Raw genomic sequence first — 16,103 nt, 5'->3', positions numbered from 1 at the left:
ACATCTGTAACCCCCAGCGGCCTGGTGTGGTGCCTTGACCTCAGGAGACCTCGCTGCATGCTGGTTGGATCCAAATTGAATAACTTCCTCATTTCCTGGGGCCCTCACATCTATTTATCTCATTTGATCGTCACCATCGCCCCTGCAAGCGCAGAGGCAGCAGGCACAGGGCAAGCTGGCTGGTAACCAGGGCCAGGAGGGCAAGCTTCGCCCAACGGGCTCCATTGCACGAGGGCTGGAGGCAGCTTGCAAGGGGAAGAGGTCACTCTTGACAAGGATGTTCTGCAGCTGACCATTCGCTCAGCAAACATTTGTGGCTCCGTGGTGCAAAATGTGCTCTCGGGTGACCCATTAAATGTACAAACACTCTGCCAATGGAGTTAAGCACATGTGGCTCCTTCCCTCAATCACGGGAGGTTGGGCCGAGATGGGCCGCTCACGAGGAGGCAGCCTGGCTGGTCCAGGAAGCTGGCAGGGGCTGAGGGGGGCAGCGAGCTGACGGCCAGCTGCCAGCTGACCTCCGTGGGCAGCGATGAGGCTCTGAGATTGGATTGTTCTCACCTAGAGTCATCCGCCAGAGGCAGCAATAGATGGCTGCGCCGTCCACTGCCGGTCAGCCTGCCCGAGGTTCCCCCTCCCGCCTTCAGCCTGCCTCTTCTGCCTTGAGGGCCTACGCAGAGCCCCTCCCTCCACTTCAGGGAGTTTAGACGCTCTCTCTTCCCAGGCTCTTTGCACCCACTCCAGGCCCCGCAGCTCAGGTCTGGGCCCCACCCCAGGGGCACAAACTCCTGCCCAGTTCAGAGAATCAGGCTCAGTGCCAGGAGCTGCAGACACAGAACAAGACATGGTCCCTTCACACAAAGAGTCAGGATGGAGTCATTGTCACCCGAGCATAAACCCAAACCTCCATCAGTGTTAGGATGTGTCAAGAGGGAGGGACTGGGCTTTTTCCACTGGGTCCTCCCACAGCCAGCCATCGGCTTGGCGCCCACAGGGGACATCATCACCCCATGGGCATCCTTCCTGCTCGGCAGCTGCTAACTCAGGCATCCTGCCTCCCAGACCCTTGCTCATCTGCCTCCAGTTTCCCCCAGAATGTCTCTTTGGCTCTTGGCTAGGTTTGGGGGATCCTGCTTCCCAGACAGAATCTAGTTCCTGGCTGTCTTCCCCTCCTCCACAGTTCTTTTGTGAATAGGGACCTAGAAAGTCTTGGGATGGAGTTTGTGGGTGGAGGAAGGGACCAGAGTCATACCCAAGAGCCTGGAGACCATGGCTGTGTTTTCTAGCTTACCCCAGAGCTCCCCTGGGCTCACCCGCAGCCCTACCCCCGGTTCATCCTGCCCATTTGAAGGACCACTGGATTAGAAATAATAGGCCGCCGGTCAGCCCTCTCTCCCTCCAGGGACACATCTGGTCCCTGCCTCTCACCCTCCCAAAGGGACACAGTCAGGCAGGGAGACGGAAGGGAGCAGGGAGCAGAGCAGACTAAGGAAAGCAATTAAAGAGCTGGTCTCAGGGTTAGAGGCTGGAGGCAGGCTTGAGCAGCCCCTGGCTGGGTGGGGAGGCAGGAGTAGAGCAAGGGCCCGAGCTTATTAACCCCAACACAGCAGCCTGGGCCCTGGGTCTGTGAAGGTGAACGAGCTGATGCCTCCAATGGCTGAGGGGTGGGGGAAGAGAAGGAGGAGGAGTCCAGGGGTTCAGTTCAGCCAGGAACACTTCTGCAGCCACAGGAGTCAGGAGCTTCTAACCGACAGAGCTGGATTGGGCAAAGGCTCAGGATCGGAGAAGAAACCATCCCTGGCTTGAGGCAGCCATCCTCTAACTATCCTCCAACAGAAACGGGAGACCCCTGCCCTCAGGGAGCTCCGAGCTGACAGTGAACCGTGGGTTCTCCCATTAGGTGGCTCCCATCCAAGGGGAAAGGGCGGCTCCTGTCCTGTGGGTGCCTGAGTCTGAAGGGGGAGACAGACCCTACCCTTAGGTGCATCCCAGTCTGATGGGAAAACATAGGTCTAGCATCGGGAGGGCCCCATCTTCAGGGGGCCTTGTCCTTGGGAAGCCTCAGGCTGAAGTGCAGAAGAGACTCGCACCCATGGGAGATGTTGACACACCAAGAGGTTCTCAAGCCAATGGAGCTGTGGGTCTCAAGCCCACAGGGTTGGGGAAGGGCAAGGATGGAGGGACAGAGCCCACTGGGGGAGTCAGGGAGGAGAGAAAGCAGGGTGGGAAATGGCCTGTACTCTGAGTCTCCTCCAGAACAGTGGGACATAACTCTCACATGTCCCCTGGGAGACACAAAGCCACAAACAACTAGTGATCTGGGGGCAAAGGGTGCTGCCCTCTCCCCACATCCTGTCCACACTGCCAGGTAACTGCCCTTTGCAGGGAGGGGGGGCCTGTCCACATGCTGTCCCTGCCCCAACCCCAATGGAGTCAACAGGACATGGCCGCTGCCCTGGAAGACCCAGCTCCCAGCCCCCTGGGTCCACCCCATCATAGATGCGCTAACATGGAAACAGGTAAAGCACCTGGTAGGTGTTATTAAATGGAAGCTAGGATTTGTCGAGCACCTGCTGTGTCCGGCTTTCACTGATTTGTATCTCACAACTACCTTGGAAGTAAGTATGTCTAGACCTCATTTTACAGATGGGGAAATGGAGACTCGGAGAAGGTTCCTGAGTCATCCAAGATCATACACAGCTATTGAGTGGCCATGGCCTTGCTCTCTCCCCTAGATGGCACTGCCATAGCAGTAAGAGGCAATTCTAGTGAGCCCTCTAAGTGATGCACGTTTGGGTTTTAGAAAGCCTGCCTAGAGCTGCGAGACCAAATTTCTTCCTGCCTCCAAAGGGCCACTCGGACCTGGTCAGCTCAGCACTGCCATCTAGTGGCCAGTTTCCTTCCTCAGAGATGGGTCACCAAGTGGACCCACTGGTCAAAGACCCATGTTCTCTCCATGCCGCTCCCGCTTGCTGGCCACCATGCTGCGACAGGCACTGGGAGAGTGGCAGGAGCACAAGCGGAGTCAGGGGGCAGCAGTCAAGGGACAAAGGGGCCCCTTGAATTAGAGGCCGGCAGGTTTGGAAAACACTGGGCACCTTGTGTGCAGGTTGAGGCCGGGTGAAGCGCTGATCTATCCTGGGATCAACTTGGGCCTCGCAGGCAGGAGAGCATCCTGGCAAATTCTGACGTAGAAGATGGGACGGGGAGCGGGAGGTCATCTCGTGCCCAACTCGGCTTGAAGTGGGGCACAGCCTGGCTGAAGGCCGTGTGGAAGGGTGTCCAGGCATCCTCTTCTTGGGGCCCGCAGCGCTCTGCCGTCTAGTTCAGAAGTCCGTCTAGGAACCGGCCTAAGGCTTTGGACGATGAGGCCCTCAGATTGGGGAAGCAGGAGAGGAGGCGCCACAGAGAATGGGGCCTGAGGCAGGCTGGGAGGAGGGGCGCAGAGGTGGAGGCCGGGAGCTGTGTCTGCCTGAGGCAGATGTGCGTCACGGTGTGATCTAGAACAGAGAGAGAGGGGACGTAACTGTCCAACCACAGGGCTTGGTGACATTTATGCACATAGTGGAAAAGCATGCAACTGTTAAAATGATGATGTAGATAAATATTTACTGATATGGAAAGATGTTCACAACATATTGTCTAGTAAAAAAAAAAAAGCAAGTTACAAAATAATTTGTACAGCATGAGCCTACTTTTAAAAAATAAATTTATATGTGTAGAAAAAAAATACGGTAATGTCTGTATCTCCAGGTGGCAAAATTATAGCTCATTAAATTTTGTTTTGCTTATCTGTATTCGCTGATTTTTCTACAATGAATGTATAATAAAAAATAATGAAGGTTTGGCAAACAACCATGACCGAGTCTGTCTATCTCTTTGCTTCTCTGTGTGGACAACTTCAGATAGTTAAGGGCTGAGTGTGGATCTGGGTCTGAAGGTCGGATGGGAGTTGAAGATGGAGGGAGAGGGCCTGGGCGGGTGACAGGGGCCCGGCGAGCGGCTGAAGGGGTTGAAGAGGGGGCCTCATCTGCCACTGCTAAAACCAGCTGAGCCTCTGTCTCCCAGACACAATTACTGAGAGTCCCTGACAAGCCCTTCCTGTTCTATTACATCTTTTTCCTCCAGGACTGCTTTGCGCTCATTTCAACTAGATTTCAATTGTACAAAGAGAGAAGGCCACCCGCTGTGACTTGCCCAGCCAAGGGTTTGTCCCCAGTCTTGTTCTTCTTTTAATGTCACTCCCCGCCCCCATCCTTCTCCAGCCCCTCAACCCACAGCAGGATCAAGTGACTGGGTGCCCCCTCCTCAAGATTCAAGATTCCCCTCCCCGTGATACTGCTCAGGCCAAAGGTCAGACTCTGCTAAAGAATTAGAGATTCTCACCTCCTCTCTCTGCTTGGGACTCACGGGGAAATCTCGGCAAGCAGCCTGTAACCTGCCCAAATGAAAAGCATCTCCCCTGGCGTGGACGAGGGGGCATTGCCCAGACAGGAGCTCAGGGGCTGAGCTGGCTCTGACAGCTGGGGAGGAGGCGAGTAGCCAGGCCCTGTCTGCAGAGCCGGAGACCTGGCAGTGCTGGGCTACCCCCAGGGCCTCCCCTTGGTGCCCACTGAATGACTCACCACTGTGAGGTGCCCACTGAATGACTCACCTTGGCACAAACACAATGGTCAGGGGTGGGCACAGAGCCTGCTCCCCGCTGCACCCCAGCCCCCATCAGATGCTTTCCGAGAAGCTCTTTGAGCAAGGGGCTTGGGCTGCACCCCACCCAACAGGCTGGCATCTTGGGATAAAAACAGCACAGCCCCCTGCAAGGGCTGCCCTTGCCCCGCGACACCCTCACCGGCAGTGGAGAACAAGGCTCCATTCAGCAAGTGCTCGGGAAAAGGAATCAGAGGCCCAGGCACGGGCAGTGGGCTGTGGGGCGTCGGGGGTGGGGGCAGGAGAGGAAGGCTGCTCACTTCCCAGAAGTCCAGGGACACAGATGGGTGAAGGGCCTGGGCAGGGTACTGACCCCGGGGGACCAGATAGAAGGTGTGATTGGATCTGAAATCTCACGGGGCAACAGGGCCCAGGCCCCAGGCTCCCAGTTCAAACCCACTGGCTCCTAGGTTCCCAAACCCACCGATTCCCCAGAAGCCTTTCCCAGCTTCTCAGCTTGATGTGTGGGAACTTGAAGGAGATAAATCTCCAGTGTGAGAGTGAGGTGAGGGGTGGCCAGGGAAACGGGGTGTCACAGGAACAAAGATGGGAGTTGGGACAGCCAGCTCATTCATAAGTGCTTTGTGGAGCTGTCAAGGCCTGCGCTCTGGGAGGGGGTGCGGGGAGGCGGGGCAAGGAAGGGGTGAGCCCAATGAGACTGAGGCTGGGGCTTAAGGGTGACCCAGGGGGAGAGCCAGAGAGTACAGCGCCTGCCCCCACTTACCCTATCAGGGGATCCACGTTCCTTCCATCATTCCCCCACTGCTAGACAGAGGCCTCAATTGACCCTCCAGACAAAGGGCCGGTTCTAATTCCAGCCCACAGCCCCGCACCTGCAGTTGGGGAGAAAGCGGGAATGCAGAACGCCTGTATTCAGAGAGGAGGACTCCAGGAATCTGTTGGGAATGAGGCTGGCAGGAAACTGTAACATAGGCTGTTCCTTGAAGATATGGAACAGGTTTGTTTTCCACCAGATTCCCAGCATCTAACAGGCACTGAGTGTGCCTGAGAATGCCGAGTGAGGAAAGGCCTGGGTCGTAGGCTCTAAAAGTTAGAAGACAGGTCAAAGGTCATCTGGTCCAGCCCTTCCTTGACCCACCGTCCCAGTGAAAGGGTCTCCTTGTCCAGTGGTCAGGACCCCACACGCAGCATTGGCCCCGGGAACTGCCCACTAGCTCCTCTGTCTGGAGCCAGGCTGGGGCTGGCATGCCCAGGAGGTCCTGTCTCTGGGCACAGTGACCTCGGTGGGCATGAGAGGCACTCTCCCCATGACTGGGCTGTGGCCCAGCCCCACCCACTCAGGCTATGCCAGGGGGTGTTGCCAGGGGCAGCATGGGCCGGGCCAGGCCAGGCCCTCCTCCATAAAGCCAGCACATCCCAGGAGCAGGGCAGAGCCAGGCCAGGATGGAGAGGAGACGGGTCACTTCAGTGGCTCGCCGCTCCTATGTCTCCTCCTCAGAGATGGGGGTGGGGGGCCGCCGCCTGGGTCCTGGCACCCGCCTGTCCCTGGCTCGAATGCCGCCTCCACTCCCGGCCCGGGTAGACTTCTCCTTGGCCGGGGCGCTCAACTCCAGCTTCAAGGAGACCCGGGCCAGTGAGCGGGCAGAGATGATGGAGCTCAACGACCGCTTCGCCAGCTACATCGAGAAGGTGCGCTTCCTGGAACAGCAGAACAAGGCGCTGGCTGCCGAGCTGAACCAGCTGCGGGCCAAGGAGCCCACCAAGCTTGCCGACGTCTACCAGGCAGAGCTGCGCGAGCTGCGGCTGCGGCTTGATCAACTCACCGCCAACAGCGCCCGGCTCGAGGTGGAGAGGGACAATCTGGCGCAGGACCTGGGCACCCTGAGGCAGAAGTGAGGAGTGGGCCGCAGAGGGGCCTCATGCACGGGGAGCACCGAGCCGCCACCCCCGCCCCCCGGAGAGGGAGCACCTGCAGGCCTGCCGGTCTCGGGCAGGGGCTCTGCCTCCCTGCTCCCCGGTTTCCCACCTCTGGGAGGAGAGGGTGGCCCTTGCTCCCCAAGATGAGGGTGGGCCCGGGAGGAGGCCCAGGATCTCAGGGATCTGATTCCCAAAGACCTTCGGGTACCCTCAGCGCCTCCCCGCTGGGGAAAGCTGCGTGGGACAGTCAGGGACGCCCCGCGGGGAGGGTCTCTGCGTTTCACTCACTGCAGGGCCTTGTTACTGCGGTCAGGGAGTGCGCCCATCCTGAGCCTGGGTCTGTCTAGAGGGGGAATTGGAAGGGAAGGTTGGTCTGAACCAGCAGGACTGGGCTGGGGCTACAGGAAGAGAGGGAAAGAGCAGGCAGAATACTGGCTTCAGAATACAGGAGACTCTGCCTGTCACCAGCTTATGACCCTAGTCAAGACACTTCAGCTTGCACAGCTGTAAAGCGGAGATCTTAATAAAACCCATTTCCAAAGGTCAGAGGAAACCCCGGGGGCACGGTCGTCGCTGAGCTGACAGGGCATGCGTGTGTGACTTCAAGTGCGGGAGGATGTGTGTGTGTGCGCGTGTGCGTGTGTGAGTGTGAGTGTGCATGTGTGTGTGTGGTGTGTGTGTGTGAGTGTGTCTGTGGTGTGTATGTGTGGTGTGGGGTGTGTGTGTGTGTGTGGTATGTGTGGTGTGTGTGGGGGGTGTATGTGTGTGGTCTCTGTGTGTGTGGTCTCTGTGTGTGTGGTCTGTGTGGTGTGTGTGTGTGGGGGTGGTGTGCTGTGTGTGTGGTGTGTGTGTGTGTGTGTGTGGTCTGTGTGGTGTGTGTGCAGCAGTGAGCGTGCATTGGTGGAAGCGCCTGTGCGAGGAGGAGCAGGTGCAGTGACCCTGAGAAGGCACCTGGCAGTGGGTTACAGCGAAGGCCCTTGTCTGCTCGCGCTCCTGGCCAAGTCCTCTACCCCTCACTCCTCTTGCCACTCACACTGGTCCGCGGGGGGGGGGGACGTCCTCTGGCAGCCACCTCCAGGGAGATTAGGGCACGGGTCCAATAGTCCTCAGAAGAGCCCGGACCCAGGAATGTGTCCCCCTACCCCAGGCTCCAGGATGAAACCCACCTGAGGCTGGAGGCTGAGAACAACCTGGCTGCCTATCGACAGGTCAGGGTGGTAGAGGGGAGGGGCCGGGGAGGGGAAAGTGCTGATGGCAGCCCACCCAAACATAGCCCCCGAGCCCAGCCCTCCAGAGCGATGTGCTGCTCCCCCCAGCCACAAAAGGAGGGATCAGATAAGACTAGGGAGTGGGGAGGAGGAGTCTGGGGTCAGAGGGGCCCTTTGCTTCCTCCCTACTCCAGGAGGCAGATGAAGCCACCCTGGGCCGTCTGGATCTGGAGAGGAAGACTGAGTCTCTGGAGGAGGAAATCCGGTTCTGGAGGAAGGTCCATGAGGAGGTAAGGCCAGGGCAGAGGGAGGAAAGGCCAACACAGAGATTAGAACTGAGGAAAAGAGACAGACAGACGGAGACTGAGACAGAGATATTCAGACAGAGAGAGAAGGAGACAGACTGACAGAGAGAGAAAGAAAATGAGAGAGAGAGAAAAGACAGAGAGAGATACAGAGAGAGACTAAGGGAGACAGAGATAAAGACAGGGCCTTCCCTGGTGGTCCAGTGGTTAGGACTCTGCGCTTCCACTGCAGGGAGCACGGGGTCCATCCCTGGCTGGGGAACTCACATGCCTCGCGGTGTGGCCGGGGTACAAAATGATAGATAAGAGAGCATCCCCAGCCCCCAGTAAAATGCACACAGACACACACTCCACTTACTGAGAATTACAACGGACCTCGTTGCCTCCTGTTTTTCTTCACTACAGCCCTGCGAGATAGGGACCGTTCCAGTGTTATCTCCTTTTCACAGAGGAGGACACTGAAGCCCAGAGAAGTAAAAGAACTTGCTAAGGTCACACAGTTAGTCTCTCTGACTCCATTCCCTCTGCCATCTATCTCCATTTAAATGAGAGCCATACATAAAAACACACACACACACAAACCAACAAACCCCCCTACCCCTGCTGAGCTCTGACTTCAGATAATGGATGCAGAATCCACGTGGGAACCCACAGGCACACCCACACAACAGGGACTCAGTCACTCTCCCACGAGAACACTGGCACACTTTCAGTGCTCCTGCCTTCCAGGCCTGGGAGGAGGACACCATGAGACCCCCAAACTACCCCCTGCGTCCCTTAGCCTGGGCCATGCCATTTCCTCCAACTAGGAATACCCATCTCCCTTAGCCAACTTCTGTGTCCGAGGGGCAGACAGAAGAGGGCATGATGCTGTGGGGAAACCCCAGTTGCAGCCTGATCCCTGAGCCCTGGCATCCCTTCTCTCACCCTGGCCAGGAGGTGCGGGAGCTCCAGGAGCAGCTGGCTCAGCAGCAGGTCCACGTGGAGATGGATGTGGCCAAGCCTGACCTCACAGCAGCCCTGAGAGAGATCCGTACACAGTACGAGGCAGTGGCGTCCAGCAACATGCATGAGGCGGAGGAGTGGTACCGCTCCAAGGTAGCCCTGACTTTGGGCCAGCCTGCCTCCTCCAGGCAGACCTCCTGGCTCCATACAAAAGAACTGGGGAAGGAGGGTGGAGGAAGCTGGGGGAAGATCCTCTCTGAGTGACTGACCTTCACCAGAGAAGTGAGGTGACTTGCCCGGGGCTACACAGGCACTATTATTTCCAATGAGTACTTATTAGTACTTATTGCTATTACTATTAGCCAACACTGTTGTGTATTAGGCCCTGTGCTTTGCATGGATTGTTTTACCATGAAGTAGGTACTGTTCTTTGATAGATGAGAGAACTAAAGTCCAGAGAGGTTAACCAATTTGCCCAACGTCACACAGCTCCTAAGCAGTAGAGCTGGATTTCTAACCCTAGCTATCTCACTTGGGAGCCTGCATTCCTGATGCGTCTGTATCCTGGGTTATTGAGCATCTACTGCATCTCCAGCTCTGCCCAGGATACAGAGACATGTCTGACCAGGGAGATGTTATGTCACCCAATAATGATGTCTACGGAGAACACAGCAGGACACAGTTTATATACAATGTGGGGACAGGAAGGATATAATAGAAGGGAGGGCACTGGGGCCAGGCAGGACTGGAAGCCTGTGAACATAAAGAAAAGAGGAAAGGGGCATTCAGAGTGCAGGACAGAGCCTGAGTAGAGGCGGAAAAGCACAGAGGTAAGGGCCCCAGAGATCCTGGGCCAGGGCGTGGAGCTGAGGAGTGTAAGTGGCAAAAGCCAGTGATGGTTCTGAGCAGGGCAAGACGTGATGGAACCCTGAGGGCTTCACTGCAACAGGGCTATTAGAATCCAGAGCTCTGCTCACCAGAATCCCCCGTGTAAGGTGGAGGAGGACAGGGTTCAGTCACGTGGATGGAGCTGCCAGTACTGGAGATTCTGGATTCCGTGGCAAACACTGTTCATTCCTGCATTCCCTGACCAGGATTGTGCTAGGTGCTAGAGACGTAGCAGTGTCTTCTGTGTCCCCGGCCCACGGGCCTCAGTCGCTGCGAATAATCCCACCCAGGGCTGGGGTGAGCTGGACAACAACCCTGGGGTCCCGCCCATCTCCCTGATCCTCCAGACATCGTTCCTCCCCACGGGCCCGCACAGCTCGCGCCATAAGCGTCCCCAGCCCTCCCCTCAGCATAAAGCCCTCTCCCCATTTAGTTTGCGGACTTGACGGACGCCGCTGCCCGCAACGCGGAGCTGCTCCGCCAGGCCAAGCACGAGGCCAACGACTACCGGCGCCAGCTGCAGGCCTTAAACTGCGACCTGGAGTCCTTGCGCGGCACGGTGAGCGCGGGCAGGGCCAGAGGCGGGGGGACGGGGTCCGCGAGCGGAGGCTGGCGAACCGGAGGAGGGGACCTGCCGCCCTAGGAGGTGCTGGAAAAGGGCCAGGGGCTGGGACCCGGGCTGGGGGCGGAGCTCTGAAAAATTACTCGGGGCGGGGCGGGGGCGGGGCCTCGAGAAACCAGCCGACTCCACCCACAGAACGAGTCCCTGGAGAGGCAGATGCGGGAGCAGGAGGAGCGCCACGCGCGGGAGGCGGCGAGTTACCTGGAGGCACTGGCCCGGCTGGAAGAGGAGGGGCAGAGCCTCAAGGACGAGATGGCCCGCCACCTGCAGGAGTACCAGGACCTGCTCAGCGTTAAACTGGCCCTGGATATCGAGATCGCCACCTACAGGAAGCTGCTGGAGGGCGAGGAGAACCGGTGAGCCCTGCCCAGCAGCCCTCCCTGCCTGCCCCTCCCTAGAGTTGCTTTGCTCCCTTCAGGAACTGTCTTATTCAGTCTTGCGTCCAGCCCCCTCCTATCCCAGTGCCCAGCACAGTGCTTGCCTAACACACAGTCGGTATTCGATAAATGTCTGATGAATGAATGAACGGATTCAATTCAGCCCGTGTTCATTAGGTCCCAGGGTAAGGACTCGGGTCACCTCCCAAACTGAGGCTCACTCCCCACCCTCCCAACAAATATCGGACTTCTTTTCCCCTGACCAGTGTCTTCTGCCTCCTGGGAATTCTCTTCGCCACTCTTCTCTCCCCTCTGCCATCCTCCGAGCATCCACTCTCTTTTGAATAGAGATGTTCCCCTCACAACATCCAGGCCCCTTGCCGGCTTTGGCAGCTCCAAGGAGTGTGTTTGCTGCGGGGGAAGCTAAAAGATGGGGTCGGCCTTTCCCGGCAAGGAAAAAAGCCTCAAAGCTGTCATGAAATCCCCAGACCAGGACCTGGCCTGGGGATATCGTCGGGCAGCCTCGTCACCCCTCTCTCTCTCTGCTGTCTTTCAGCATCACTATTCCTGTGCAGACCTTCTCCAACCTGCAGATCCGAGGTCAGTAGAACAGGGTCTTGTGGGCAGAGTGTTGGACTCCCGCCCCCTCCCCCAGGCCTGTGGGTTGCTGTTCTGGCCTGGGGCCGAGGACCAGTGCAAACGGGCCTGGGGCTCTCCATGGGGACCTTCATGATTCACCGCAGATCTTCTAGCCAGAACACACCATCCCAGAGCATTCGAGGTGGGGCTTGCAGCCGCTCCTGTCCTGCTCTGCCCTTTGTCCCACCCCATCCCCCCATCCCCACACCCTATTCCATTGCAGAACTGGGTGCCGTCTCAACCTCTGTCCTGTCTGCAGATCCCTGATTAAGCTCTGCCCATCCAAGTGTTTGATGTTTGTGTTTTTTTTTTTAACTGCTTGTCACTACAGGGGGCAAAAGCACCAAAGAAGGGGAAGGTCACAAGGTCACAAGACATCTCAAAAGCCTTACAATACAAGTTATACCAATACAGGCTCACCAGATTGTAAATGGAGCCCCGCCGGCTCTCGGTTAGCTGCCTGCCTTATAGACACGGTGCTCTTCTCAGCTTGATAGGGAGCGAGCCTCACCAAGCCCGCTTTCCCCATCCTCTTGGGCTCCCTCCTCCCAGGTTTCCTTAAAGGGCCAAGCCTGTGTCATTTTCCCAGCAACCTCAGCACCCAGTCCAGGACCTGGCACAGGGTAAATGGGGGTTGAAGTAGCAGAGTCGGCCGGTGTTCAAGGTGATAAGTCCTCGGGTGCACAGATGAGATGCTCTGAGTCCTCTGAGCAAACGTCAGCCTCTGCCTCACCTCTTTCCCATCACTGGGAGGGCCCCTAGTCTCACTGTGCCCAGCGGCCAGGCTCTCTGCCTGATTCGTCTGTCCCGGAGGCTCCATTGTTCAGCTCAGTGATGATTCAACCCAGAGGATTATTTCCCCCTGGACTGCTGCTCTTGTAGTGAATAAAGTTTTATGTCCCCTGCTCTTAATTTTAAATATTAGTGAGTGTGACATGTTATATTTTTCTCTCTGAGGGGGGCAGAAAAGTAAATTACTTCTTACTTGTATGCGGCCCTCAAATGATTCTTAGCTAAGGAAAAAAAAAATCTTCTTTCTTTTGGGCTAGAAATTTAGGAACACTAGCTATGCGTGTCCCAGGGCTTAGTTCAGCATCAGAAGGGTTAACCAGGCAGACCAGGTAGAGGCAATACTGCCAGATGCCCGACAGAAAAGGGTCACTAGGGCCCAAAGAAGAGGCAGAGAAAAGTAGGAAACAGGAAGGGGGACAGGAAAGGGACCCACGTGTATTGAGCACTAATATGTGCCCGTCGTTTAACAAACATTATTTCAGTTAACTGACTCCTCACTCCCACCTAGAAAAGTAGACAACAGCATCCCCATTTTGCAGATGAGGACACTGAGGCTGGAAGAGGTAAATTAACTTGCCCACAGTCGTGTGGCTGAGCTGAGACTCAAGTTCTGGCCTGCCTGACTTCAAAATCCACGTGCTCCTTCCTTGGCACAGCGCTGGGTTGTCAGGAAGCCAGGGGCCAGGTGAGGGCTTGCAGAGGGGTTGAAATGCAGTCAGGCCAGGAGAGCGAGCAGGACAGCAAGGACTTGCCCAGCACCATGGGGACCTAGGAGGTTGCCAGCCCCTTTGGAAGAGCCTATGCCCTCTCTGCCTGATTGGATAGGCTTTTGTACTCATGATTGGGGGTTTCGTGGTGAAACCGAGGGTGGGAGAGGATGTCTAGTGCCCTGAGAGCCCATGGAGGCCTCCTCTCCTCACGCCTGCAGAAACCAGCCTGGACACCAATTCCGTGTCAGAAGGCCACCTCAAGAGGAACATCGTGGTGAAGGCCGTGGAGATGCGGGATGGAGAGGTGAGGAGGGCGGATCCCAGATTCTGGCCCCGGCAGACTCTGGAAGAAAGCTTGACTGGCACATAGAAGGTTGTTGATAATTCACAAGAGCTCCTCTGGGAGGCTCTGCAAGAGGGGAAGGAACCCGGATGTAATTCATTTCCCCAGCCTCTCCACTGGCAGTTCTAAGGGGAGCCTGGGTGCCTAGACCACTGGATGGGGTCCTGACTCCAGCTTTCTCCCTATCTCACCCTCAGACTCAGGTGCCCCCATGCCAGGCCTGGGGGAGAGAGAAAGAAAATTAAAGTTAGTAGCTTTCACTCCCAACTTTCAACTTGCAGCTTGGTGAAAGGAACCTGGAAGAAGAGTGGGATGGGGGGATTGGTCATAACCCCCTCCCCATCACACCAGCAACAGTACTAGCTAATCTTACAGGATCCGCTCACCATGTGCCAGGCACGGTGCTAGCTGTCTGCCCGCGTTACCTCATCTCCCCCTCTGACTGCTGCATGGGGGTGTTCCAGCTACTATCATAGAAGAGATGACCCAGGAAGGCGGGGGACTTGTCTAGGTCCACAGCCTAGCTGTCGTGGACCTGGAGTCTGTGTGAGCTCCTAACCTAACTGTGGCACCTTCTCTGTCCCCTGCAGGTCATTAAGGAGTCCAAGCAGGAGCACAAGGATGTGATGTGAGGCAGGACCCACCTGGTGGTCCCTGCCCCACAGTATATGAGGGGCCTGCAGCAGGAATCGGGGTAGTTGCCCCTCCCCTGCTAGTTAATTTCCCCAGACTTGAGTTCCCACCCACCCCAGCTGCTCCTCTTCCCCCTCAGTCTCTATGTCAGCTTGCTGCCCTAGGCTCCATCAGCATTAAGCCTGTCAGACAGCACCCACCCAGCAACTCTAACAGGGCACTCACCCCAAAGGGGCAGCCTGGAGGGGCATGGCCAGCAGCTTGGGTTAGAATTGGGAGGGAGGAGAGAAGTTGGGGAGGGCAGGGAGCCCTAATAAATCACCCTCCGTATCCGAATCCCTGTTGTCATGGCAACTGTTGCCAGAGCCGGAGGTGTCTGGGGGTATCTGGGAACGGGGCCTTTGAATTTCCTCTGGCTGGTGGAGGAAAACCGAGACGCTGAGACAGGCAGGGGAATCCCCACAGGCAAGGAGGCCTTGGCCAGAGGCTTATTCTTCTAGACTGACTCTGACCAGTCTGAGGATGGGTGGGGCTATACTGCCACTTGGAGTAGTCGCCGGGACAGAATTCCTGGTCTGCCCAGATTGCAGACGGGCCTCCTGAGTGATGGTTCAAGTGTCTCAGCCCCACTGAGCTGCCACGTGGGCATGCTGTGGGCCCATGGGAGCTTGATTCTCAGCACTTGGGGGAACTACAGTGTAAGTGGTGAGGGAAGGGGTGCGTGCTGGGAGGGAGTAGAAGGGGGCCTGGCCCCAAGCTGTGGGCACAGAGAGGTCAAGCCCAGGAGGACTCCCCCCCTCCGCCATAGGCTGGAGGCGGGGCAGGTAGAGATGGTAGAGGAAGCGGTTGGGCTGAGGCCAGACGTCAGAGTGGGGGGTGTGAGTGAGCAGTTACACTTGGCCTCTGGGTCGTGGGAATCAAGAAAGTGACTCGTCCTCTTGAAGATGGTGAAACAGGAAAGAAAGAGGCTGCTGTTCCTGGGGGCAGGGCCCACTTTGTCCCAGCTCTAAAGGCCCTTTCCTGGCTGCGTAATCCCTGTCCACCCAGGCCTGGGAGCCGCTGCGGCTGCCGCCTGACCCCAGCAAATACTGCTAGGCAAAGCCTCTGCTGCACGCCCGACCCTCTCCTCCCCAAGTGACCTAAGCCAAGGCCCCTGTTGTCCCCTCGTAGTCAAATGCAAAACGTACCCCCGTGTTTTAGGTAGCACCCTATTTTGTAATTTGGGAACCCGAGGCCCACGCAGAGTGAAGACACTAGTTTGTGTTCCTGCAGCCTAGAGGCAGGACAGCTTGGGGCAGACACTTTCACCCCGAGCACCTGTTCTGCGGTCCACAGGAAGACTGGTGGGCACGAGATGATCAGTGCCCACGAGTGGGGCTCAGAGGCCCACTCCAGGGTCCCCATCTCCCTCTAAGGCAGAGGGAGGGAGAAGTAGGAGTCCCTCCCTCTTCCCAAGACTGTTGCCCTTCCCCTACTCCCTCCTGCCACCCACTGCTGCTAACCTTCGGGGCACCACTGCTACCTTTAGTCACTGACATAAATAAAGACAACTGCTGTGGCTTTCCCCAGAGTGGACTCTGATCTGTTCAGCAGAGGCTGGGGCTGGGGGAAGGGGGCAGGAAGTAGCCTTGGACAAGACACAACTTGCTTCTTATCACTGATCATCTTGGGACCCCCAGCCACTCCCAGCAGTGGCCACATGACACATCCCATCTCCAGCCCTGCTCTGCCCTGCAGCCCTGGTGCCCGCCCCCCACAGCCTTTGCTTCCCGCCCCTCTTCTCACCCCCAGCCCCCAGCCTGGGGGCAATCTCTCGGGAAAGTCCTGAATTCAGTCTCCAATTCCCTCACCCGTTTCCCCTGTTCTAGTCTCTACCTGTATTCCCAAACTCACCATTTCTACCTGCTAGTCCCGGGACGAGGCTGGGAAAGAAGGCAAAGAGGATATACACTAGGTACCCCGACTCTTTTCTTCCTCCCTCTACCACCCCCAATTCAAACAGCGCCCACTTAGCAATCCTCGAAGGCAAGAAAAGAAAGCACGTCAAACACTGTTCAAC

The 16,103-nt window shown here is 57.1% G+C and overlaps 1 protein-coding gene across 4 annotated transcripts; it reads left to right on the top strand.

The window, feature by feature from the left end:
* The first annotated feature begins 6,041 nt into the window (after positions 1-6,041).
* On the top strand, positions 6,042-15,607 carry GFAP (glial fibrillary acidic protein). Of its 4 annotated transcripts, none has more exons than XR_010838245.1 (10): positions 6,084-6,557; positions 7,730-7,790; positions 7,985-8,080; positions 9,032-9,193; positions 10,362-10,487; positions 10,686-10,906; positions 11,484-11,708; positions 11,898-12,017; positions 13,287-13,372; positions 14,002-15,607. XR_010838245.1 is itself a non-coding variant. In XM_067021589.1 (10 exons), the coding sequence occupies exons 1-10, from the start codon at positions 6,109-6,111 to the stop codon at positions 14,041-14,043; spliced, it is 1,407 nt and encodes a 468-aa protein (XP_066877690.1). In that variant the 5' UTR covers positions 6,084-6,108; the 3' UTR covers positions 14,044-15,607. The 4 variants fall into 4 exon arrangements, 2 of the variants coding, with proteins under 2 accessions (XP_058904824.1, XP_066877690.1); XM_067021589.1 differs by having other exon boundaries at positions 11,484-11,527; XM_059048841.2 differs by lacking the exon at positions 11,898-12,017 and having other exon boundaries at positions 6,042-6,557; positions 11,484-11,527.
* Positions 15,608-16,103: the final 496 nt, after the last annotated feature.

This window comes from Kogia breviceps, chromosome 19, assembly GCF_026419965.1.
Source record: "Kogia breviceps isolate mKogBre1 chromosome 19, mKogBre1 haplotype 1, whole genome shotgun sequence".
NCBI classification, from domain to species: Eukaryota; Metazoa; Chordata; class Mammalia; order Artiodactyla; family Physeteridae; genus Kogia; species Kogia breviceps.
The sequence above is the reverse complement of the archived record's forward strand: the minus strand, read 5'-3'. Positions and strand labels throughout refer to the sequence as shown.